Here is a 23,249-nt window from a genome sequence, read left to right on the forward strand (position 1 = left end):
GCGAAGCTAAGGATAAGGATGCAAAGGGACAAAGGGTCACTTGAACACTCTCTCTTGCTAAGACTCCTCCTGGGATCTTTGTTAGCGTAACCCTGGAGTCGTTTTGGATAACTTCTTATGCAGGAGTACATGTGGAAAAAGTTAAGTCATAATGGAAATTGTTCCATTGTGTTCAGCCATTGGCAATAATCTGGTAGTTCGCGTGAAGTCTCCTCTGAACAAATCCACTGGGATTTTCAGTTCCAACATCTGGTGTATCTCCCTGCATAGCTTTTGCAGCCAGTAACCTCAAAAGGAACAGCCCTTCGGAGTGAGTGGTGTTGCAGCTATAATGTTATAGCTCTAGCATAGCATTTTCCAGTTTCCATAACTGCTGATGCTCTCCCTTCAGGCATTTCTGAGGGTGTTCCACTCAGTGTAGGGCACCCTACACCCAAGCAGAGAGGCTGTTTAGTTACAATGATAAACCGTGGTTCAGCATCACAAGAATGAGCAGGCACGAACCTCTGCTTTGCAAACTCCCCCCACTTTCTGTCCTTGTGCATGGCAATAATAATAATAATAGATAATAATAATAATGGTAGTGTTGTTATTGTTATTTAGAAACTTCTGGGCCTGGTTCAGCAGCTCGCCAGGTTCAAACTATGGCTTGCACAATTCTGTTTTGCTGGGTTTGGATGAAACTGCGAACTGCTTTGTCATTAAACTAGGGTCAGAAATGCCTAATCACCACAAGGGAGTGTGTGCGCCTGCCTGTGGCTCATGTCTGCCTGTTCTTGTAACACTTAATCAGAGTTTAGTGTGATGTCTGAATAGCCCTTGGTCCTTCTGCAGGGATCTGGCTTGCTGCATCATAGATGTCTGCTCCTGCTGAGGCAGCAAGGCCTTGCTTTTGGAACCTGTTGCTTTTGACCGTCCTGCACCGTTATTGATCCACATTTGAAGGCTTTCAACTGTGTGTTTAGTGATGGAATTATTTTTCTTAACCCCTAACACTCTGCTTCTTTCCTCTTCGTCGTCCTCCTGTGTATGCGTTTGTCCCTCTGTGTTTTGTCGCTTTGTTTTACTGGCTTGTCTTTTTGTTCCTTTCTTTTTCCTTGCTGTCCTGGTGCCGTTTTGTGTGCGTTTAACCCAACAGAATTCGTCCAGCTCAGCCTCTTCAGAAGCCTCTGAAACCTGCCAGTCAGTGAGCGAGTGCAGCTCCCCCACCTCTGTCAGCTCAGGCTCCACCATGGGGGCTTGGGCCTCCACAGACAAGGTGAAAAGAAGCTTTGTCTCTGCAAGACACATGTTCTTTGGCTGCCCAGGGCTTAATTTGTAGATGGAAATAGTTTATTTCCCAAGGTGCAAATGGAAAGTGAAAATGGAAGACCTTCCATGCTCCATCAAAGGATCTGAAAATGAGTACAGGAATCATACAACGGTAGAACTTGCTTTTTGCTACCAGCCCAGTATTTAGAGCCTGTCCACAAGGTCACTTTTCCATGAAGCCACCTCCAATGTTGGTGTGGTAACTGGTTTTATGATTGTCCTGGTGCCATGTTGTGAACACAGCACACCACATTCTACAAGTGGATGAGCCTGGCAGTGATGCATTGTGACTCGAACAGTGGTTAGGGCATTCATGGGACCATTTACTATCCTCCTGAAAGGCTCTCATGATGGCTTCTGGCACTGGTAATGATGTGCCTACTACCTTGTTAAAAAATACACTAATTGGGTTTAGCCACAGGTGACTTTTCTAGGAAAAGTGGGACCGTAATGTATTTATGGGTTTGCATAAGATAAAAATATGTGTTCTCTTCAGAAGTTGGATCAATTGCTTCTCTAGGTGTTGTGTGCTTTCCAAAATTCTCATTAAAAATCAGAGACCCTCTGGCATACATTGGTCTCCCAATCATTCTAGATAAGAACTTTGGATAAGTTCTGATCGCAGCCAGAGTGAATGGTTGATTGGCTCTAGATTCATCTGGCAATGCCACCAATCCCCTCCTTCATTCCCTGTCATTACATTATCCCTGGAACGTGTCATTTTCTGAGGCTGAGCTGCTTCTCTCTCACTCAAATGGAACGTGCAAATACTAACTCAGGCATATTAACGGCTTTGGAAAGATTGTGTCTGCTTGCTTACAGGGTCTGAATTTAAACTTGCTGGTCATCCCTTAATCACAGAGCGCATCAGAGCTCCATAGAGCATTCCCTTCACTTGCTGTGTTTTTGGAGAAGTTTATCTGGGATTCTTAGACTGGTCAGTACTAGGAGAGACTCCCCAGAAGATTATCTCTGTGACCCAGTGATGTAAAGCCGTTCAGCCCCGGAACATGATTTTTTCCATTTCTTGAATGTTGTTGCATATTTGAATGACATTAACAAAGCATGACCAAGCACTGTGTGGGTGTTCAGTTGCAAAAGTTGCCAGATCCTCCACGGAGGGGTATTTCCCCCCTTTCTTTCCAGCAATGCATGCCTGATTTCACCTTGTATTTTCCATATTTTGTTCTATTTATATTAATTTCTCTCTTTTCTTTTCTTTTTGTTGTTTCCAGTTGTCTAATGGGTTTTATCACTGTAGTTTGTCAAGTGGTCCATCTTTAGCCTCAGTTGGTGCAGGTCCTTTCCCTCATTTCCCGTCTGTCTCCCACGCATGGACCCGGGCTTCCTCCTCCACCCTCCTTCCAGACTACGCTCATTATTACACCATTGGGCCAGGCATGTTACCATCATCTAAGATCCCTAGCTGGAAGGTTTGTGTTTCTTTTGTTTCCGTTCCGTCACTCTCTCCTTTCCATCCCAGTTCCCAATACACCACTGCAAGATGATGCTTCTCATTTGATTCTTGTTTAATTTTTTTCCTCAGCTCTTAATATCATTCTGAATTCCTGATTGACAATGGGATTCCCCCCCCCCCCATGAATTGAGAACTTCAAATTAAGGGAGTGGAGTGTTACCTGAATAAGCATTTGATAGCTTCACTTACTATTATAATTACATAAAATTTATTCAAGAGTCCAAAGTGATAAAGAACAAGATACTTAAAATGAGCAACAATCAATAAAACAATACCAAAAAAGCAGTATAATAAATATAGCAGCAGAACTTTGCCGGATATCAGCTGAGAGAATGATAAAGTGAAGGAGTCAAGCAGGCTTCCCTGGCAAGGGCATTCCACAGCATCAACACCATGAGTGGAAAGACCTGTAGCCACTCAGCTCAGTCATGGCAGGGCTTTCCATTTTGATTGTCATGCACAGGAAGGAACATATGAGAAGAGGCGCCCAGGCCCAAACTGTTTAGGGCTTAGAAGGCAAGAACCATCTTTAGTTGAGCTTGGAGACAGACAGTCAAAGTAGATCAAATCATACTGGAGTTGTATGTTCCTTCTCACCAGATAAGTCTGGCAGTGGGAAGTGCATTCTATGCAGTGCATTGAGAGTTGCCATTTTTCCAGTTTAGCTTTTGGTGCTTGCAGGATAACGTCTATGTCATGGCCTTAATTGAGTGTGCACATTGAATAACATGAACATTGGCATGCATTTTAAACTTATTTTCAAGCCACTATGGAAGATGGATGGAATGTGGCCCTGCCTCATTTTGGGGTGTGTATGTGAAGTTGCTGAGAGATGCTGGGGGTGTGGAGGGGCGTACAAGATTAAAGCCTCTTCCCAGTTTTTCTAGGCTGTCTTTTCCAGGAGCAATCCCATGCTCAGGACCTTCTGTTTTCTGTCTAGTCACTTTGTGGAGTCACCCCTAGAAAAGCTTTGGGAGCAGCCACTTCAGAAGTGACTTTTTGCCTCATGTGCACATTCACAGGGTCATGCCAAAAATCTCCCTTTTGCAAAGCATTTGCAAACAAAGAGGCGAGTTAAGATCGCAACGGGGAAAATTTGGGTAGGGTTCGCCATTATCCCTGGTTTCGGATATCCGTGGTAGCTGCAGGAACCTATGCCCCGAACATGCCTGTACCAATAGTAGGGATTATTGGGCAATAATATTAGGGATTAAATAATAGGGATTAATTAATAGGGATTAATTAATAGGGATTAATAATAATAGGGATTATTGGGCAATAATAATAGGGAATGCCTGTACCAATAATAGGGATTGTTCTCAATAGCCCAAGCATTAATAACAGTACTTTACAGTCTGCATAGTGTGTGTCAAGTTTTCAAAGTGCTTCACGTACATTCTCAGAAATCTTTATAATAGCCCTAGAAGTTTCGCCAGTTGTCGGGGCCCCTCCCAGATGCCCTGACCCCCGACTTACCCTGGAGCAGGCACCCCATGCCCAGGGTGGAGAGGCTTCCCTGCCCTTGAGGGGGGCAAAGCAGGTTGGCTCACCCCAACCAGCCAGAGGGGGCTGGCAGGGCAAACAAGGAACACAGAAGGAAACAAGCCAAGAACAGGAAAGGCCTTTTCTGCCCCACCTGGAGGAAGGGGAGGGGCCAAAAAGGGGGCGGGCTTGCGCCATAAAACAGGGAGGCCAGGGATGAGAGGCAGGCAGTGTGAAGCAGGGAGCAGTGAGGTGAACAGCTCCTGCTCCCAAGCCAGGGGTGGCAGCTCTGCTAAGGAGGAGGACAAGGGTACTGGAACCCCTTCCCCTCCAGCCAATCTGAGGCCTCCCTGGGGGTGGAACAAGCCTGCTCCAGGCCCCTCCAGGGGTGGGCCCCTACACCAGTATTGTAATCAGTTCCTTCTCTACCAGTTCTTCTCTAATCAGTTCCTACCCCTTCCTTCTGGAGGAATAGAGCACAACAGAGGGTATGGGGGTTCATCTCAAATTCTTGGATTGCTACCATCCAAAATGACTTTCAACACAGGGCTCGTCTACACTGCACTGCTTCATCTTGTAGGAGACACATTTTGATCACCTTTCTGGATTATCATTTTATGGAAGAGTAAATACAGCAAAGTGGCTTTAGATGTTGTGTATTGTGTGTTTGTGGGGAGGAAGACAGGAAGCATGTGAATGATCTGTGCTTCTGTTTGTTGCACATCTCTGTCAAGTTTCAAGTTCAGCTGTTACATCTCCATGAAGTAGCAGTAGAGCTAGCCACCTGTACCTTTCTTCAGTCCATCATGTGAAAATGCTGCATTGTGCTGCTGGTCCTGGATTTGGAATTAAGCACCTGAGTACACAGATTAGAAAATAATTTTGAAAGTGCAGCTCATTTCAGCTGAACTGTTATAGTGGTTATGTTCGCTCATTGAGGGCAGATATTAAACTAATTTCCCCAAAGATAGTTGAAATTTGGTGCATGTATCATGGTCCAGCATACCCAAATTTCTACAAAAGTCAGAAAATATGACATTTTTACCTCCCTGCAGCTTGGAAGAGAGAGAAATCAGCATTCCAGTGCAGTGCAAGCTGAAGCATGGATTGGGGAAAGGACTGATCAGTTTCTCTGCATGAGGAGGTGGAAGTTTGAATGACAGCCAGGAGCATAATTCTGAAAATGAGATAAACTATGTTTGCAGCCAGGAACGTATAGGTGGGCCCCATATCCAAGGGGGTTCCATTCTGCCCCTCTGCCCACTGATAAGGAAACAGCTGATACAAGGGAACACGATATGGATTGTGTCTCCAGCACGCCCATTACACGTACCTTTGTTTACTGTAGTAGTGCTTGCAGCACGGGTGCTTCATTCTTCCTTAACTGAAGAACTGAACATTCAGGCAATGAGCCTGCATGCTGCAGAGACTAACAGGAAGCAGGTACTGCCCTGTTTCCTGTTAGTTGCCCTCTAGAGTGCAGGCTGGCTGCCTATTTGGTATGTCAGTTAAGGAAAAATGTAAAATAAAAAGCACCCGCACTGCAAGCGCCACTACAGTAAACAAAGGTAGTGGTAATGACTGACAGGGCAGATTCCCCATATCCACAGATAAGTGAAACTGTGGATATGAGATCCTGCCTGTATATCTGTTTGCAGAATGCTGGCTGTGTTCCCTAGGATATAGTGCAACTTGGGTCAAGAACATTCTGAAGGGCTGGCATAAGAGACCTTCCCAGCATCACAACATTTCTGTTGGTTGCACAACAGAATGTTCACCCAAATGCAACACAAAGAGCAACAAAGAGAACACAAAACAGCAGAAAGAAAACGTGCTAGTTCAGAGTCAATATGATCTTAGTGGAACTTGGAGACTTGCAAAAGTATGTATGCACTGTGATCTGAGAGAAAAACAAGAAATGGGTTTGGACTGATGGGAAAGGCTTTGGAATTAGATTGTACTTTTCCTCTAAGAGTAAAAAAAAAAAAAGGCAGCCCTGTATATTTGCAGCTGTTGCCCAGATAGTATGTACTATCTGTATAAACTTTACTAACTGAAATTTTTCCCTAGGATTGGGCTAAACCAGGTCCTTATGACCAGCCCATGGTGAACACTTTGCAGCGCCGCAAGGATAAACGAGACACAGACCCCACTGGGGGATCCCAGAGCGGACCATCTCTGCCCCCGGAGGAAACCCAAAGACCCCGGAGCATGACTGTGTCAGCTGCCCCAAGGGTGAGGTTCCATGTCATTGGCTCTCTTGTTGGTTGATGTGTTAGTTTCTGGTTTGGCAGACACTGTTCCATAGCACCAGCTAATTAGTTTTTTCAGGATTTTTTTTCTGCCAGAACTCCCCTTGACCTGAAGGAGGTTTATGTGCCTCACATAAGGCACATAACCTCAGGTGCTGTGAAGTTTGAAAAAAAGCAAAAAAAAAAAAAAAAAAAAAATTTAAATCTGGGAAGCAAATCAGATTTGTAGAAAGAGCTTGCAGTACAAGTCCTTCCTCAATGGTATCTCCTCATTTAATGGGTGCACAGGGAATCAAAAGGCTGAAAGGTTTTCCTTTTATCACATGTGCTGCAGTGCTCTCCCACATGTTTACATAACTCTCTGTATTTTTAATACATCAGAGAAGGAAACTGTTCAGCAAGGTGATTAATATGTGATTGCCAACTTTGCTGGAGATTGTCTGTTTCTCTTTGATGGATAATATTGCACTAGAAGGAAGCCAGCATGTGGTCCTGTTTGCTGGAGGGAGTAGCAAGCAAGATGGAGCAGCAAGCCAAGGCATTCAAAAAGGAGAGGTCCACATTGTTCTTCATTCTCAGGGTTGCTGCTCCCTGAGGATTGATAGGATTTCTTACCTTTGCATGTGGATCATTTGGGGGCAAGGGGTCAGAATACATTTTAAAACTGCATGGATAGGTTGATTTGGTATTGGTAGAGGATTCTTGAAGGGTAGTGTATAAAGTAAAATGAATTAAATTCTGGTAGTAGTTGGATAGCAAAACACAAAGGCAGCCTTTGTAATAAATTTATGTTGTGGGGAATGGGGTCAGATTGGAAAGAGGCCAGTGAAGTAACAAAACACCCAAAAGGTCTCTGCGATTGTCCCAAAATCTTAACAAGAGGCTTCCATTATATTGCTAGCAAGGAGAGGAGATGGAGGCGTGTGAAGAGTTGGCTCTTGCTCTAACCCGAGGGCTGCAGCTAGACACCCAGAGGAGCAGCCGGGACTCCTTGCAATGTTCCAGCGGCTACAGCACCCAGACAACCACACCTTGCTGTTCAGAGGACACCATCCCATCACAAGGTAAGGGACGGATGTGCCTGTGTACTTGCCTTTTAAAGCAAGGCGCTCTGGATGTTGTTAAGTCATGATTGTTGCCATTCTTCTCAGTCCTGTTGCATGCTGGTATACTCCTTAATTTTGTCACGTCCGTTTGCTCTCCATTTGGAGGAGCAACACAAGAAGTGATGTTAGGGAAAGGTGGGAGAGTTTAAAATGAAAACACATTCAGGATGTCGCAGAGAGAGTAGGACCTGATGAGAGGGCATAGATGATTATGCATGGATTTGCGGTTGGCCGTTTGCCTTGGCCAAATTGCAGTGGATAGTCAAATGTGGGTTCTATACTGGCAGTAAATTATGGGCTCTCCCAGTGCTTTGCAGAGCAGCGGGTGGTACTCAAGGTTGTACAACACTGCTTTTATTGCTACAGTCCACCTGTGGTACTCATGAATATTTCCTAGCCAAAAAGGTGTTGGGTGGTCTGGCCTGTGCTTGTCCAGGTCCTGCCTGCACTTTCACCTGCTTGCCAAATCTGACTGAACTGCTATACAAGCAGCAGTTTATTCCCTTGCTCCTTGAGCTCATTGCATGTTTTGCTTGGAAGGGATCAGTTCAGTACTGATACGTGCGGAGAAATACCTGGGAGTGCATTTTCCCCACCATCAAGGAGCTATGACTAGAGGTGTTCTTAAATACTATTTTTTTGCAGATTTCGTTTTTTTCCCCAAGGAGAAAAGTGCAGAAAGTGGTATTCTGTGTTTTTATTCTAAAGGTGCATTTTTATCAAATATAATTATAAATTATAATTGCTTTTAAAGTATACTGGGTAGGTGCTGTAGGTGGTATAGTGTCAGAAAACGCAGCCATAGTCATTACCCATGCGCGCACACCCCAGTCCAGACAGTGACTAATATGTAGAGGTGTTAGAAAATGGTTTTTTTTTTTTTTTTTATAGATTGCAGGTTTTTTCGTTTTACAAAAATGGGATGTGCGGAAAGTGGTGTTGCGTGTTTTTATTTTGTTATCACCAAAAACACACTCCTACCTGTGACCCAGATCACAGGCCTGTGGGGTTCACTGCATCTCATGCTCGCCCATGCCAGGGGCTTACTCAGCAATAGGGTACATACTTTGCATGCACAAGGCTTAAGGTTCAGTCTTTGGCATCTCCCATTAAAGGATCATAAGCCAATAGGACTGAACAGGAGGGCTGCCTGGGAAAGGTGCTCTCAGCCATTGCTGAACTAGGTGGACAAATGTTCTGTCTGTGAATGAAGTACCTTCATAGGCATTCAAACGCAACAGGTTTTAGATCCAAGAGCATGAATTCCAGGTGTGAACCCCACAGTCTTTTAGTTTAGAACAGTGTTTCTCAACCAGTGGTACAGGTACAACCAATGGTACTTGAGGTGGTGTCTGGTGGTACTTGCAGGACCCTGGGCACCTGCCACCTAGCAACGAGACCAAGAATGCAACACAACAAATGGCGCTCAACTCGGCGCACAGAGCTCCAAAGCATGTTTTTCTGTGCTTAAAAAGCCTTCCAATCCACCAAACCTCTTTCTTACTAGTGTCAATCGTGTCACATCTGGCCTCCAACCCAGAGGTAACTGGTGATAATGTCATCGCCTGTTACTTCCTATGGTACTTCAAAATAGGTGGACCATGTGAAATGGTATGGCAGAGGGCAAACATGGGTTTAGAACACAGGTCTCCAAACCCCAGCCCGGGGTCCAGATGCAACCCGTGGCCAGCCTCAATTCGGCCCGCTGCCAGCCTCTTGTCCCCTGAAAGCCTCTGGCCCACTTGGCCAAACATGACTGGAACTGTGCTCTGGTTGCATCTGGAGGGTGTTCTAGAGTTTGAATGAGTGAGCCCATTCATTCATTTATTCACTCTTCTAAGTTCCCTCTCGAATGTATTTATATAAATTTTATATTTACATTTTTTTCTGACCCTCAACACGGTGCCAGATATTTGATGCGTCCCTCTGGCCGAAATGCTTGGAGACCTCTGTTTTAGAACCATGGTTTTCAGTCTTTTGAAAAGTATTGTCAAACTTTTTTGTTCCAAATTAATGCAAGTGTTTTTGTACCTGAAAGAAACTGCTGGCTTTCTAGAAGGTTCCTGACTTACCCTTTTCCCTTCCAGTTTCAGACTATGACTACTTCTCTGTCAGCGGTGACCAAGAGCCAGAGCAGCAAGAATTTGACAAGTCTTCAACTATTCCAAGGAACAGCGATATCAGTCAGTCTTACCGCCGCATGTTCCATGCCAAGCGTCCTGCTTCCACTGCTGGCCTCCCAACTACGCTTGGGCCTGTGATGGTTACGCCTGGTGTTGCAACCATCCGGCGAACACCTTCTACCAAACCAGCTGTCAGACGTGGAACCATAGGGGCAGGGCCCATCCCCATCAAGACACCAGTGATTCCTGTCAAAACCCCGACTGTACCAGACATACCGGGAGGACTGCCGAGCATGCCTGGTGGGGCTGAAGAAAGTCCTGATCAAAGTCCTGAGGCAGGAGGTGGCAACCAAGGGGCCTTGGGTGTATCGTCCTCATGGAGCGGTCAAGCATCCATTAACCCTCCCTCTGGAAACCAGAAGCCAAGTACAGTAGAGGAGCAGAGACAAGCAGCTGCTGAAAGTGAGGGAGAAGAAAGTGAGAGGGAGAGCCCAGGCACCACCTCTCCTCCTTGTCAGCCAGTGCCTCAGTCAGGGGACCAGAGCCCTGGCGAGTACCCGCAAGGTGAAGATATGCTGAATGCTATCCGCCGGGGGGTTAAGCTGAAGAAAACTACCACAAATGATCGCTCTGCACCCCGTATTTCTTAGACGCTGAACCACTGCCAGAGTTACCAATGTAACAGAGACTGAACTACCTGATGAAATAAATCTTTGTCTCTCTATCCATTCCACTGTACAATCAAGATTTTATAAGATGCTCAGAAACAGCTGGAAGAGTTCTCTGAAACAGAGGTAGGGGTGGAAATTTGCAATCTAAAATGCTTAAGGCGCAACCTCTTCCTGACTTCTAATTTTTGTAAATACTGCTGATTTATTTTTTCTGCACATTTTTTTAATCTGAGTTTCCCTCTTAATTTTTTCTGAAGGTGCCAAATCCCATTTAACTTTTTTATAACTCTTTGTAAAAGTTTTACATGCATAGGAGGAAGAATACAATAAATGTTAAGTAGCTTCAAATTCAGTGCAAGGGGGAGAGGTTCCAATGCAGTCTCGCTGTTGCAAGTATTTTGTTGATCACCTTGTAATAGCAAGGGTGCAAAAACCGGTCTTCATTTTACTGTGGAAAGGATCTGGCAACAAAGCCGGTCCTCACTCAAGTACAATGAATTGTTTTTATGTTTGAAAAGCAGGAAACAGCAGCTGATTGATCAAAGCAATATATCATGGAAGAGAGCAAGGGAGCCTGTAATTGGTTAGAGTCTGTAAAGGGGGGTAGGAAAAGGGGAGGGACTTAACTGTTGCACAAAAGTAGCCTAGCAGTAGCTTCATGGTAAATGTGTCCAAATAAGCCATACTGGATTGCAGTGTTTTGTTTAAAGATGTTTGGGTACTTTCCATGGGCAGCTTCTCCTGTGTTAGCCCTATTGAAACCTGTAGGGGCTGTGTAACATCTCATGCTCAGGAGAAGCGTTTATGGATTGTTCCTTTTTTATTCTTTCTTTCTCCTTAGACTTCCTTTTCTTCAGGTCTGTGCAGGCCATCGTACACCGACTAAAAACTTAGGTTTTTCTCCCTTCACTTTCTGTATCTGTTAATCAACAATACCAGGAAGTTCAATAAGTGAGGGCAGAAACAAATGTGTAAACATTATTTTTTAAAAAATGATACCAAGGAGTTCTTAGTTATAGCTTTTTACCTTTTACTGGCTATGCCCAGCAGGCTGGGCAGCTTAACAAACCGAAAAAGCCCCAACTAATTTTGAGAAAACAACTTATAGATCCTGATGGGCAACCAGCTGGGAATTCCAGTAAAACTATAAATGCTTCTTTTAGAGGGTCATTTTTTTTGGTCTTGTGTCATTTTGGATTGGCTTTTCCTAAAAAAAGATTTGGGAATGAGGGAGGGGTGGGAATACAATTTTTATTTATTACCAGGGAGGGGTTTGACCACTATATTCTTTCTATAGTTATCAGCAATGTATTTGGGGGGAGCTGTTAATAGACAATTTATAGATGGGATTTTCTTTTCTTTAAAATGAATATTGCTGTGATATCCACTTCACGGAGTCAGTAGAAACGTGCATAACTCAGGCACCTCGGGTGTTCCAGGTTTGTGGTTTTTTTAAAGAAATTCTGCAGTCTAAATGGATACCGTCTGCCTTATCACTAAATGGGCAATGCAAGCAGAAGAATAGGCCTGTGTGTGGCTGCAGAAATGCACCATCCACAGTGGGAGGAGCTAGGTCAAGCATATGCACACGAGCCACTCCTTCACAGACACTCTGGAAACACTCTATTGGCTGCCATCTTGCCTACATAACCTCTTTATGCTTTAAATACATAATTGCATTGGATGTGAGACGTATTGTAAAACTGTATAGTCACTGTGTTCTATATACATTAACACTACTGTGGTTGCTTAACACTTTTATGTTATGGCTTCCGAAGCAAAAACTAAAGCATGATCCTTAGATAAGCTCTCTTTTTTTTTTTTTTTTTGAAAAACAAGCTCCTTGCTACAAAACGTACATTAAACAGCAGTGCCTGTGGTTGAAGCCCACCTGTCTTGATGAACTAGCTGATGCACTCTGCAAATGATGCTTTAAGTTTTTCTTCAGTGAACAAAAAAGATGCAGTCCATCAAGGTAACTTCCTGGCAAACTTTGTTTTGAAACAAATTGGCATTTTCACAAGGGCTTAGCTGTGCTCTTGCATAACTCCCATTTGTTAGTGGGGCATGTGCAGGAGCTATTCCTGCTGGATTGCATTGAAATGTATGTTATAGGAAACCTTTTGGATGCAGCTATACACTTTAGTTCTTTAAACACTAGAATTCTTCTCAGTTAAAATTTTATTAAACTGTTGCCAAAATCAATGTTAGAATGTGACAAACCATTGAATAGTTCTGTTGAGTTTACTTTTTTGTGTTCTATGCCTATTGTAAAACCAGTGTCACCATTTTAAAAAAATGTTTCCAATGGTAAGTTATTGTGGTTTAGTTGCTAGTTTGTAATGAGAGTTGACCTCTCCCCCCATGCAGCGTTTTTGTTCTGAACTGCTATAAATAAACTGGCTGTTAACTGTGTTGCCCCTTCTACATTGTAAGGATTGCTTCAGCCTATATTATGAATAAAGACCTGCTGATAAGCCTCTATTTTGAGATGTCTAATTTGTTTGCCACCATCCATACACATCTATAGAGCAAGCTAAGTGGGTAACAGCCTTCCTTTAAGGATAACTGACCAGAAAAATAATAATGGAGCAGTTGTATGAAGATATAATTTAGTGGGGGATAGCATGTTTGAATCCTTTACGATCACCAATTAGTATGCCAGTTCTTAGTCCTCTTTTTCTGTACTAGAGTGGCTATGCAGCTCACTCGACATGAGTTTCCTCAGAAAGGGCATATCACTTGCTCATCTGCATTCTCAAATTGTCTTCTAGAAAGGCTTTATGGAATGCAGTGGTTGTGACAACACACCTGCAGGCTTATTGTATTGATTGGAAAGGGTCTGATCACACACCTGCATGACTAGCCCACAATGGAAATATCTCAGCAAAATGCTTGCCTCTATTAGCTAGCACTGCATTTGCCAAATTAGAAAATTATGATGCAGTAATTATGCAATAAGAAACTGAAAATTGGATTGTACACCTCTCAAAGTGACAATTCATACAATCGTGCTTAGTGCAATATTAGGTACTGATTAACCTCACCATGGTCTGATGACTGAAACTGTTTCCAGGATGTATTATGGATGCAGAGCATAGCTTATTAGCAATTAGCCCCGAAAACACCCTCCCAGCATTGTATGAAGGTAATTTTTGCATATTGCATTTCATACAGCATATGCAGTCTAGGAAAAAAAACAGTACATTTCTTTAATGCCTGAGGTATGAGCCGCTCAAGAAAGAAACCTCATTGTGCAACTCATAGTATACCTCTAAGCCCTACCCTAGTAGCTGGAGAACAGGGAAACTCCATAATGCAGGTTGTCTTCCTTACTCTAGAACAGGGGTGCCCAAACCCCGGCCCGGGGGCCACTTGCGGCCCTCAGGGACTTCCAATCCAGCCCTCAGGGAGCCCCCAGTCTCCAATGAGCATCTGGCCCTCTGGAGATTTGCTGGAGCCCATGCTGGCCTGACGCAACAGCTCTCAGCTTGAGGGCGACTGTTCAACCTCTTGTGTGAGCTGTGGGATGAGGGCTCCCTCCACTACTTGCTGTTTCACCTCTGTGATGCAGCACTGGCAGCAAAGGAAAGGCCAGCCTTGCTTTGTGCAAGGCCTTGGGCTACTGCAAGACTTTCATTTATTCATATCAGTTCCATTTCTAATATATTCATTTATGTAAATTTATTCAAATTTTAAATGTAAATTCTTTTTTTACCGGCCCCCGACACAGTGTCGGAGAGATGATGTGGCCCTCCTGCCAAAATGTTTGGACACCCCTGCTCTAGAACTAGGGTTCCCAACCCGTGGTGGTGGTGGTCTCCCAGGTGGTCTGCAACCTCTCTGGTGAAAAAAGAAAAAAAAAATGCCCTTCCAGGAAGAAAAAAGCCTCTGCTGCACCAGCTGCCAATCAGAGCAGCTCAGAGCCAATTAGAGCATAGCCTTTCTCCCTCTCCTGCCTCCCCCCTCCACCTCCCTTCCCTCCTTGTCTGTGAGTGTCCAGGCAAGCAAAAAAGTGAAGTGCAGGCACCTTGTAAGGTGCGCGTGTTTGTGCAGCCTCCTGGCTCAGCTGCATGCAGAGAGGTGCCCTGCCACCCACTGCCTCCAGCCTACTGCCTCCATTCCTTGACCCTGTGCCTTGAGGCGAGCCCTAGCAGCCTGGTTTTTCAGGAGTCAAATCAGGACTGCAGGCAACCTGGGAAGTCTCTTGGGGGGGGCGCCACCCCAGGAGGAGGAGGTGGGGGGCCTGAGGATGGGAGGAATGGGCGTGAGGAGAAGGAACAGGCCCCCAAAGGCATGGCTGTCTGGGGGGGTTTCTTTGAATGTGATTTCCCTGGGAGTCTGGGCTCCAGCTGGCCAGGGAACACAGAGAAAGGGAGTTGGAGGCAGTGTGGCAGCAGGAGGGGAGAAACAGTATGCTCAACCCCCATCCCTGGTATCCCCTCCCCAGTTGGCAGGATTGGGCCCCCTGGATGTGCTCTTCTAATGCCCAGGGGTGGAGCAAGGGATCCAGGCAACTAGGTTTTGGCACCCCTTTTGGAGAGGGAAACAGGCAGCACCTCTGCTGTCTTACTGCAAGCTGTCCACCTGGGGAGAAGCAATCCCAAAAGTTGCAGAACAGGCACCACCCTAGCCAAGTACAGCAGGTGCAACCCCTGACTTTTCCTCCTCAGAGAGCAGCAGCAGCAGCAGCAGCTTTGTCCATGGGGAACCCCCACCCCACACTTGGCCAGTTCCCCTATCGCCTCAGATTGCAATCCTATGCATGCTTACCTTGGAGTAAGCCCATTGACTATAATGGAACTTACTTCTGAGTAGACATACCTAGAAAAGGGGCTGTTAGTCACACTGTGGCTGTGATGGACTTCTCCAGAAATTTCTCCAGTCCCCTTTTAAAGGCATCTAGTCTAGACACAATCATCACATCTTGGGGCAAGGAGTTCCGCAGAGTAGGCAGCTGTTGTTTTGTGGCTGCAGCCTACCTATAGGCTTGCTCACACTCTTAGCTCCAACCAGCATGACAGCAATTACAACAGGAAGTGAAGAGAGGCTTTTTTCCCCCCTAAAGAACTTGCAGTGCACACCAAAAGGACTTTTCTTCCCGAGATGTGTCTCTGAGCTGGTGCTTCCTTCACACGTCTCTTCTCTTTCAGGACCCACATGCCTAAATTGTGTTGAACACTTTCCTAAGGACTCTGGACTCACAAGTGGGGGGAGCAGGGCCAGGGCTGTGTAACAAAAGGAACTGTGGAGGGATGTGTATGCTTTTTGTTGGCTCATTTAACTACCTTGCATGCTTTGTCTATAATCCCCTTGTGCTTACCCTCTCCCTTTTTAAGGTGTTTTTCCACACTTAAAAGAGGCAAGGGCTGTGCGTAATGTGGTCTGGTGTGGGGGAAAAGAGACTGGATTGAATTGGGTGGGTGTGAAAACCTGAGTTGGGGGGGAATTGTGTTCCATGTAAACCCAAGACTTTCACAGCTAGTGAAGTAAATGCAAGCACAACCATCACATTAATTATTAAATAATCTTCTTCTGTATTACAAATTTAATTGTATTTTTAGTGTGCAAGGGTGAGGGGGTTGCATGTGGTCCCCACCGTCTCAAAATTTTGCCTTAGTGGTGCCTGAGCTCCTAAAGGTTGGGAACCGCTGCTCTAGCGTAAGAGATGCATATGAGACATAGGCAATGATTCACTGAATTGTTCACAGTACAGGGCTGCATCAGATAGGACTGTTTATTGTTGGATTTAAAGCTTCAACGATTCCCCTGTACTGGGCCCAACACCATGGTGCAGAGAAAGGCAAGCAGCACCCAACACAATCTCTGCCTGAACCAAAAGGTCCTTCATTTGAGTTTCAACACTGTTGCACAGCATGAGTTATGGTAAATGGTCTACTCTTCAATATTAGGTCACACAGTTGAAATTTCACGTTCAATGGACTTCACTTTATTGTGTACATGTAACACAGTTGTACATGCTAATACACTTTTAAGTTCTAACCCAACAGCCTAAACCATACTTGGTCTGCACATGGAAAGGAGCTTTTACATTGGTCGCTCACGTGGTCTAGTTACATAATGCCACCACAGGGGTGGCAGATGTCCTGGCTTGCGTGCTGGAGGCAGGCTTTCAGTCTTGGGACCATCAGCTGGGGTTTCTTCCTGAAGCTGCTGAACCTAGAAATAAATGAAACTTCATCTAGTTAAATTTAACAGACAGTGGATAGTAACAAGTGTGAGAGGGGTTGCTTGGAGTTTAATATCTAATCCTGAGCTTCAGCTGTGGTTTTTGTAGCAATGTGCTAATCTTTAACTGTGGCTAAGGAATCATTAGCCCCTCAGCAGGCACCATGAAAACTATTCAGCCCACTATATGAAATGAGTTTGACACTCCTGCATTAGCTGCTATTCTTGGAGTGACGGGGTAGGAGCACATGCAGCATAGATCCAGCAAATTTCTGAAGCAAGTTTAGCCAAGACAGTGTGGGGGGGGGGGGGGAGAGTGGATGAAAGAGAATCATCCAAACTAAGTTTAGAAGGACATGTGCCTTGTGTAGATTGCGAGAATTTTGAAAGTGAATAGCCAAAGCCCACAAGGCCTCCTACCAATAGACTTGCTTGAAGATGGCTTGTTAAACATCCTAAAGGATCAGATTCAAAGACCCCCCCCCCCCGTAGAAGAATGCATAAATACATGCAGTTTCTAATTCCTTTAAAGGTGTAATTCTACAACATGCTTTCATCTTGGCACTGTGCTACAGAAGAAACTTTACCAACCTCTTTATCCCAGCTTTCCATACGCAGCTTCTTCCACTGTTCTCTTTTGGCAAAATAGTCAGGGTACATGGCCTTTTCTGAAGGATGCCATAAGTCTAGGGCCCATTCAGGTACCTGTCAATGGTAAACCAGGCCAGAACTCACTTATCCATATATTTCTGCCCCAAAGTGTCCCTTAAAACAGTTACATCACATAACAAAGCAAAATAGCAATCTAAGCAAAATCCAATTTAGGACAGAATTGGAGGGGGGAATCAATTGCAAATCAGTCTGCACATTGGGATTGCTCATCTCCTCTTGAGGGTACAACACTGGCCAACCTTTCTCCAACAAGCCTCCCACTTGTTCCTTTGAGTAGGGATTTCTGGTCAGCTCAACACTGATTTTGTTAAAATAAGCTAGCTAGCCCAAAAAAGGGTAAGAGAAAACACCAGCTTTTTAAAGTATAAAAGATCTTCCTGTCCAACAACCCCCTCCCATTTTATTGAGAAGCCAGAGGATCACTCCACTATTTTATCTCACAGAATGCAGGAGATAAAAATGATGTTTACCACCACCACCAAGTCTTAGGTTTCCTTAAGTGGCAGACTGGACAAGGGGGGGTGAGACAAGGCAGACTGAAGCACTAGCTTTTCCCTTTCTGGGGCCACCTAGTTAATAAGAAACACATGAGGTTTCCTTCCAGCAGCACTGAGGTATTCTCTTTTTTTTTAATGAGAAAATGGGCAGCAGCATGGCTGTTTTGGCACCTAGAAGGTCATCACAGAGGTACCATCCTGTTTTCTGCACTGAAAATACCACTGCCATTGCAGCACATCCCCTGCTGGCCATTAGCTACCTCATAAGTTTCAGGGCAGTTTCAATCTCAGTGGACAGGCATGAGAGACACACAAAAAAGCTGAGGCTCAGTTTAAAAGGGAACATTGCTGGGAAGTGCTCTGTCTCAATGAGCAGTGGGAGGTCTGCTGCCTCTCCTCTAATCCAAGGCTGGACACACACATCTAGTGCGCTGCTCTCTGGGAGGAGGCACAAAGCTATGAATACCAGTATGGCTGTACAATGCTGGAGATGATGCCTCCAAGGACCCTTGGGTGTATGTATACACACTTCAGCATACTGGATCTACTCCTGAGGAAGGCATGCGTAGCAGTGGCTGAGCACATTCCCATTCCACTAGCAGCAACTTGAATAGCCTCTGAAGATCTAGCCCCTTCCCCCACTGTTTCCATTGGTCTGCAGAGAAAAGAAATAATGTGGCCAACATCCATAAGCTATAAAAACAATGCTGGCCTGTAAATTTCCTTTCTGCTGTTTGGAGGAACAACTTTTCGCCCCATGCTGAGAAAAATTTTGTCCACTACCATTACTGTATTGATCTGACCCAGTAAGGAGTCTGTATTTTGGCCTCTCTATCTTTACTTCTCCATCTCTCATTTTCTAGTTCAGGTCCCTAAGTCATCAGATTATATTAAAAATACACACACACACACACACACACACCCCAACACGGAGAGGGGAAATGTTTTTGAAGGTGGTTTCTCATCCATTTCATGTTTCATATTTTAAGAACATAGGTAATATTCATTATTCAAACTATGACAGCTGTTCTAAGGTTGAACATGCTACACCTAAAGAGATGCTCATGAGCTGTTTTGCACCTACTGACCTTGTAGCAGTCATATCTCTCATAAGACGTGCCTCCTGGAGCATCAGGAAAGATGTAAGGCTGAGGATGCTGTTTTTCCCAAAACTCTTCCTCAGCAGCCATTAACAGCTTGGTTGCTTTCACCATATCTTTTTCATCCTTGTGTTCTTCAAATCGTGCTCTCAGCAAACAGGCAAAGAACCGATACCTGTCCCTAAGAAAACAAGGATAGTGCAATTATTAAAAGAGTTTAAAAAATAGTCAGACTGTAATAATCAGACTGAGCTTATTGCAGCTCCTAGACATAGGCTTGATGCAGACATACTGCTGCCCAATCTCCTTATAGTTAGGAGCAGGAACACCAGAAAAGCTTTTGTGCTTCCTCTTCCTCCTCTCTCAAGTACAGATTTTTCCTCTCCCCCTTTTCAGAGCTACCCACAGTTACCACTGTGCACTCATCTTGATGCTAACCATGGTTCACTGAAAATCAGAATTTGTAGTCATGGTCACAGCTGTGTTTGCAGAGTCTGGCATGAGCCAATCATGCAAAGTATGCTTTAATACTGGTGTATTAGTGGTGCTTTAACACTGGTGTGCCCACATTAACTAAGATCAAAAAGGGAAAGAATTTGCATGTGAGGGAGAGGATGGTGCAAGTCCCTTGCCCCTCCCCAGGGTATCTGACCAGGGCAGCATTTCATTGGCATCTGGCCAAAAATGTTTAACAATGCAAAACCTTAAACATACCAAAGATACATTAATTGCTCTTCCATCTAGGGAATTCTCTTCTCTTTTCAGGTCATCTGATTCTTGCAGTTTTCCACCTTATGCAGAAAACAAGCACTCTGACATACAGGAAGCTGGACTAGATGGGCCTGTGGCCTGATCCTGCGGGGCTCTTCTTATGTCATGTTCACCTTTGTTGCAGTTTGGCACTGCTTGGGAAGCACACAAGGCTTGGACCTTGTGGCTTGATGGGAGAGTGCAAAAAGCAGAAGCACTCTGAGGGTTGAGAGTGGAGCTGAAACTGCAAGGGGCAGAGCGAGAGCTGGGAGACAGGTTTCAGAGAGATGCAGAGAGGCTTGAAGCTGGAACAGATCTGAGATCTCTTTGCCCCGCCTCTGCAAGCTTTATTCATTCTTAAACATGTCGTCATACCATACAATACAAGTTACACTAACAGCTCTTAGCTGGTCCTGACTGACTCTAGCTAACCACAAAACATTCTTGAGATTATAACCGCTCAGCATCCTGTTATTCCCAGCGCTGGGCTTGAAGAGAGTGTCAGCATATTTCAAGGCTGCACAGAATGAGTCCTGCACAGACGCAGAGTGTGCTCTGCTTTGTTGCCACATATGCCAAGACATCTCAAAGCTTAGCGGCTGTGCACATAAATACTACACACCTTATCTGCCCAGTCTTAGGCAGCTTTGCATATCAGAGCTCTTCTCTTGAATGGCCACTAGAGGGACCTTATGTGAATGAGTAAAGGAGAAACTGCACAGTTCGTCCCCACGCCATCCATGAGTCCAAGTACAAGGAACATTCCCAACCCAAACACTGTGCTTCTGAACATTCAAAATCCTTCACATGTGTTATCCTGCTATTATCCTTACAACAATTCTGTTTGTAAACCAAGCATGATTATTCTCCATACCACGGCCATGGCTATGCATGTCTACTCAGAAGTGAGCTCCACTGGGTTTATGGGCCATCCCAGGTGTCCATGTATAAGAATGCAGCCCTAGTAAGTCCATGGCAGAGGTCAGATTCATAAGAACATCAGAAGAGTTGTGCTGGTTTAGGCCAAAGGCCCATCAGCTTCCTGTATCACACAGTGGCCCACCAAATGCTTCAGGGAGCACACGAGACAAGAGACCTACATCCTGGTGCCCTCCCTGGCATCTGGCATTCTGATGTAGCCTACTTCTAAAAACAGGAGGATGCACATACACATCATGGCTTGTAACCCGTGATGGACTTTTCCTCCAGAAATCTGTCCTGTCCCCTTATAAAAGGTAACCAGTCCAGATGCCATCGCCACTTGTGACAAGGAGTTCCACAGTTTAACTACACGACAGATGAAGATTTTATTCTCCCAAACAACCTATCGTATTGAGCCTGTACTGAGACGCACAAAATTATGCATGGGAAAGGTAGAGTGGATAGAGATGCTCTTTACACTCTCACATAACACCAGAACCAGGGGACACCACAGGTTGTTTGGGGGAATAAAATCTTCATCTGTCATGCAATTAAGCCGTGGAGCTCCTTGCTTGGATGCCTTTGAAAAGGGGGTTAGACACATTTCTGGAGGAAAAGTTCATCAGAGGTTGCAAGTCACAATAGATCTGGGAGAATAAAATCTTTGTCCGTCATGTAATTAAGCTGTGGAACTCCTTGCCGCAGGACGTGGTGATGGCATCTGGACTGGATGCATTTTAAAGAGGGATTGGACAAATTTCTGGAGGAAAAATCCATCACAGGTTACCCCTTCTGTCCATAAATCATAAGCAGGTTTGTGGCGAAGGGCTGTAAATGTGCTTGATGCCATGCTTTGTATGCAGAAGAGCCCAGGTTCAATCCTTCCCACCTCCAGGCACCACGGAACATCCACTAAAATTGAGTGATAAGAGAGTTAGAACAGAAAAAATTATATATTTCTTTACCCAGTGTGGTCAGTCTGTGGAACTCCCTGTGTGTCTGGTGAGGGATTTTCCCTCCAGAAATGTGTCCAGTCCCCTTTTGGAAGGGGGTTGCGGGCTGCAGACCACGATAGGTTGTACAGGGGAATAAAGACTTCCTCCGTCACGCAGTTCGGCTGCAGAACTCCTCGCCGCAGGACGTGGTGATGGCGACTGGCTTGGATGCATCCAGGCCAGATGCTGTTCGCACACCCAGTGGCAAGGGGTTCCACAGGCCAGCTGCACGCCCAGCACAGCCTGTGATGGACTTGCCTCCAAAGCTCTGCCCAGCCCCCTTCCAAAGGCCTGTGGGCTGTCAGGCGCCGCCCCCACGCCCAGTGGCAAGGCGTTCCACAGGCCAGCACTAGGGACGGCTGGCAAAGGCCCCCGCCTGCGGCCCTGCACAGCCAGAGGGTGGCCTGCGAGCAGTGGCGTAGATGGGGGCGGAGCGGTCAGGCTGCAGGGAGCCTCAGCGAGGCCCCCCCCCCGCCGGGAGTGGCTCCGAAAGGAGGGGCCGTTCGCCGCCTCGCTGAGGCTCTCTGCCAGCCTGAGCGTTCCGCCCCCCCCGCTACGCTACTGCCCCCCAGACCCTGCCGTCGCTATGGCAACCGCGGGGCGAGAGCCTCACCGGAAGATGCACCAGGACTCAAGGTGCCGCAGCGCCCGCTTGTACAGCCGCAGCACTTTCTGCTGGTGCGTCAGGTACGCCGCCATCCCGCGACCGCGTCCTTCACCTTCGCAGGGCGGCGCCGCGGGGCATGCCGGGACGGGAGGCCGGAGAGGTAGAGATAGGAAACGTCTAGAGTGAGCCCCGCAGCGGCCATACCGGGACGGGAGGCCGGAGAGGTAGAGATAGGAAACGTCTAGAGTGTTCTCCCTCCCTCCCTGAGGTGGCTCAGACAGTCTGGCCTGCAAGGCCTGCGACCTCATGCACACTGGGGCACAAAATCAAAACTCCACATGTAGGCTGATGGTTCTGAGCTGTCTGTGACAGATCAGGAGAGAGATCTTGGGGTGGTGGCGGACAAGTTGATGAAAGTGTCGACCTAATGTGCAGTGGCAGTAAAGAAGGCCAATTCTATACTTGGGATCATTAGAAAAGGTATTGAGAACAAAACGGCTAGTATTATAATGCCGTTGTACAAATCGATGGTAAGGCCACACCTGGAGTATTGTGTTCAGTTCTGGTTGCCGCATCTCAAAAAGGACATAGTGGAAACGGAAAAGGTGCAAAAGAGAGCGACTAAGATGATTACTGGGCTGGGGTACCTTCCTTATGAGGAAAGGCTACGGCGTTTGGGCCTCTTCAGCCTAGAAAAGAGACGCCTGAGGGGGGACATGATTGAGACATACAAAATCATGCATGGGAAGGATAAAGTGGATAGAGAGATGCTCCTTACACTCTCACATAACACCAGAACTAGGGGACATCCGCTAAAATGGAGTGTTGGGAGGGTTAGGACAGACAAAAGAAAATATTTCTTTACTCAGCTTGTGGTCGATCTGTGGAACTCCTTGCCACAGGATGTGGTAATGGCAACTGGCTTGGACGCCTTTAAAAGGGGATTGGACAAGTTTCTGGAGGAAAAATCAATTATGGGTTACAAGCCATGATGTGTATGTGCAACCTCCTGATTTTAGAAATGGGCTATGTCAGAATACCAGATGCAAGGGAGGGCACCAGGATGCAGGTCTCTTGTTGTCTTGTGTGCTCCCTG

General features: G+C 45.7%; 2 protein-coding genes across 4 annotated transcripts in view; one reads left to right on the forward strand and one right to left on the reverse strand.

Annotated features, from left to right (window-relative positions):
• The window catches only part of MTSS1 (MTSS I-BAR domain containing 1), a 150,075-nt gene extending 137,171 nt beyond the window's left edge, over positions 1-12,904 (forward strand). Inside the window, exons 11-15 of one of the 3 annotated variants that reach the window (XM_066623010.1) lie at positions 1,139-1,258; positions 2,547-2,744; positions 6,341-6,505; positions 7,424-7,586; positions 9,716-12,904. In XM_066623010.1, the coding sequence (XP_066479107.1) occupies positions 1,139-1,258; positions 2,547-2,744; positions 6,341-6,505; positions 7,424-7,586; positions 9,716-10,401 (1,332 nt within the window). In that variant the 3' untranslated portion in view covers positions 10,402-12,904. The remainder of the gene's footprint in view (positions 1-1,138; positions 1,259-2,546; positions 2,745-6,340; positions 6,506-7,423; positions 7,587-9,715) is intronic. The other 2 variants (XM_066623008.1, XM_066623009.1) reach the window with 2 other exon arrangements.
• A 3,445-nt stretch (positions 12,905-16,349) lies between these two features.
• NDUFB9 (NADH:ubiquinone oxidoreductase subunit B9) lies at positions 16,350-22,300 on the reverse strand. Its single transcript, XM_066625357.1, has 4 exons — positions 22,160-22,300; positions 18,869-19,061; positions 17,203-17,316; positions 16,350-16,602 (listed from the first exon to the last, which is right to left on the reverse strand). The coding sequence occupies exons 1-4, from the start codon at positions 22,243-22,245 to the stop codon at positions 16,471-16,473; spliced, it is 525 nt and encodes a 174-aa protein (XP_066481454.1). The 5' UTR covers positions 22,246-22,300; the 3' UTR covers positions 16,350-16,470.
• Between the last annotated feature and the right edge of the window lie 949 nt (positions 22,301-23,249).

The sequence above is a fragment of the Tiliqua scincoides genome, chromosome 4 (assembly GCF_035046505.1).
Source record: "Tiliqua scincoides isolate rTilSci1 chromosome 4, rTilSci1.hap2, whole genome shotgun sequence".
NCBI classification, from domain to species: domain Eukaryota; kingdom Metazoa; phylum Chordata; class Lepidosauria; order Squamata; family Scincidae; genus Tiliqua; species Tiliqua scincoides.

Bases quoted from the DNA above. Each gene is read 5' to 3' on its own strand.
- NDUFB9 (XM_066625357.1), bottom strand. From the start codon at position 22,245: ATGGCGGCGTACCTGACGCACCAGCAGAAAGTGCTGCGGCTGTACAAG. The intron at 19,062-22,159 runs GTGAGGCTCTCG...TTGTTTTCTTAG, and splicing joins GAGTCCTGGTGCATCTTCCG to GGACAGGTATCGGTTCTTTG. The intron at 16,603-17,202 runs GTTGGTAAAGTT...ATTTATTTCTAG, and splicing joins TGGAAAGCTGGGATAAAGAG to GTTCAGCAGCTTCAGGAAGA.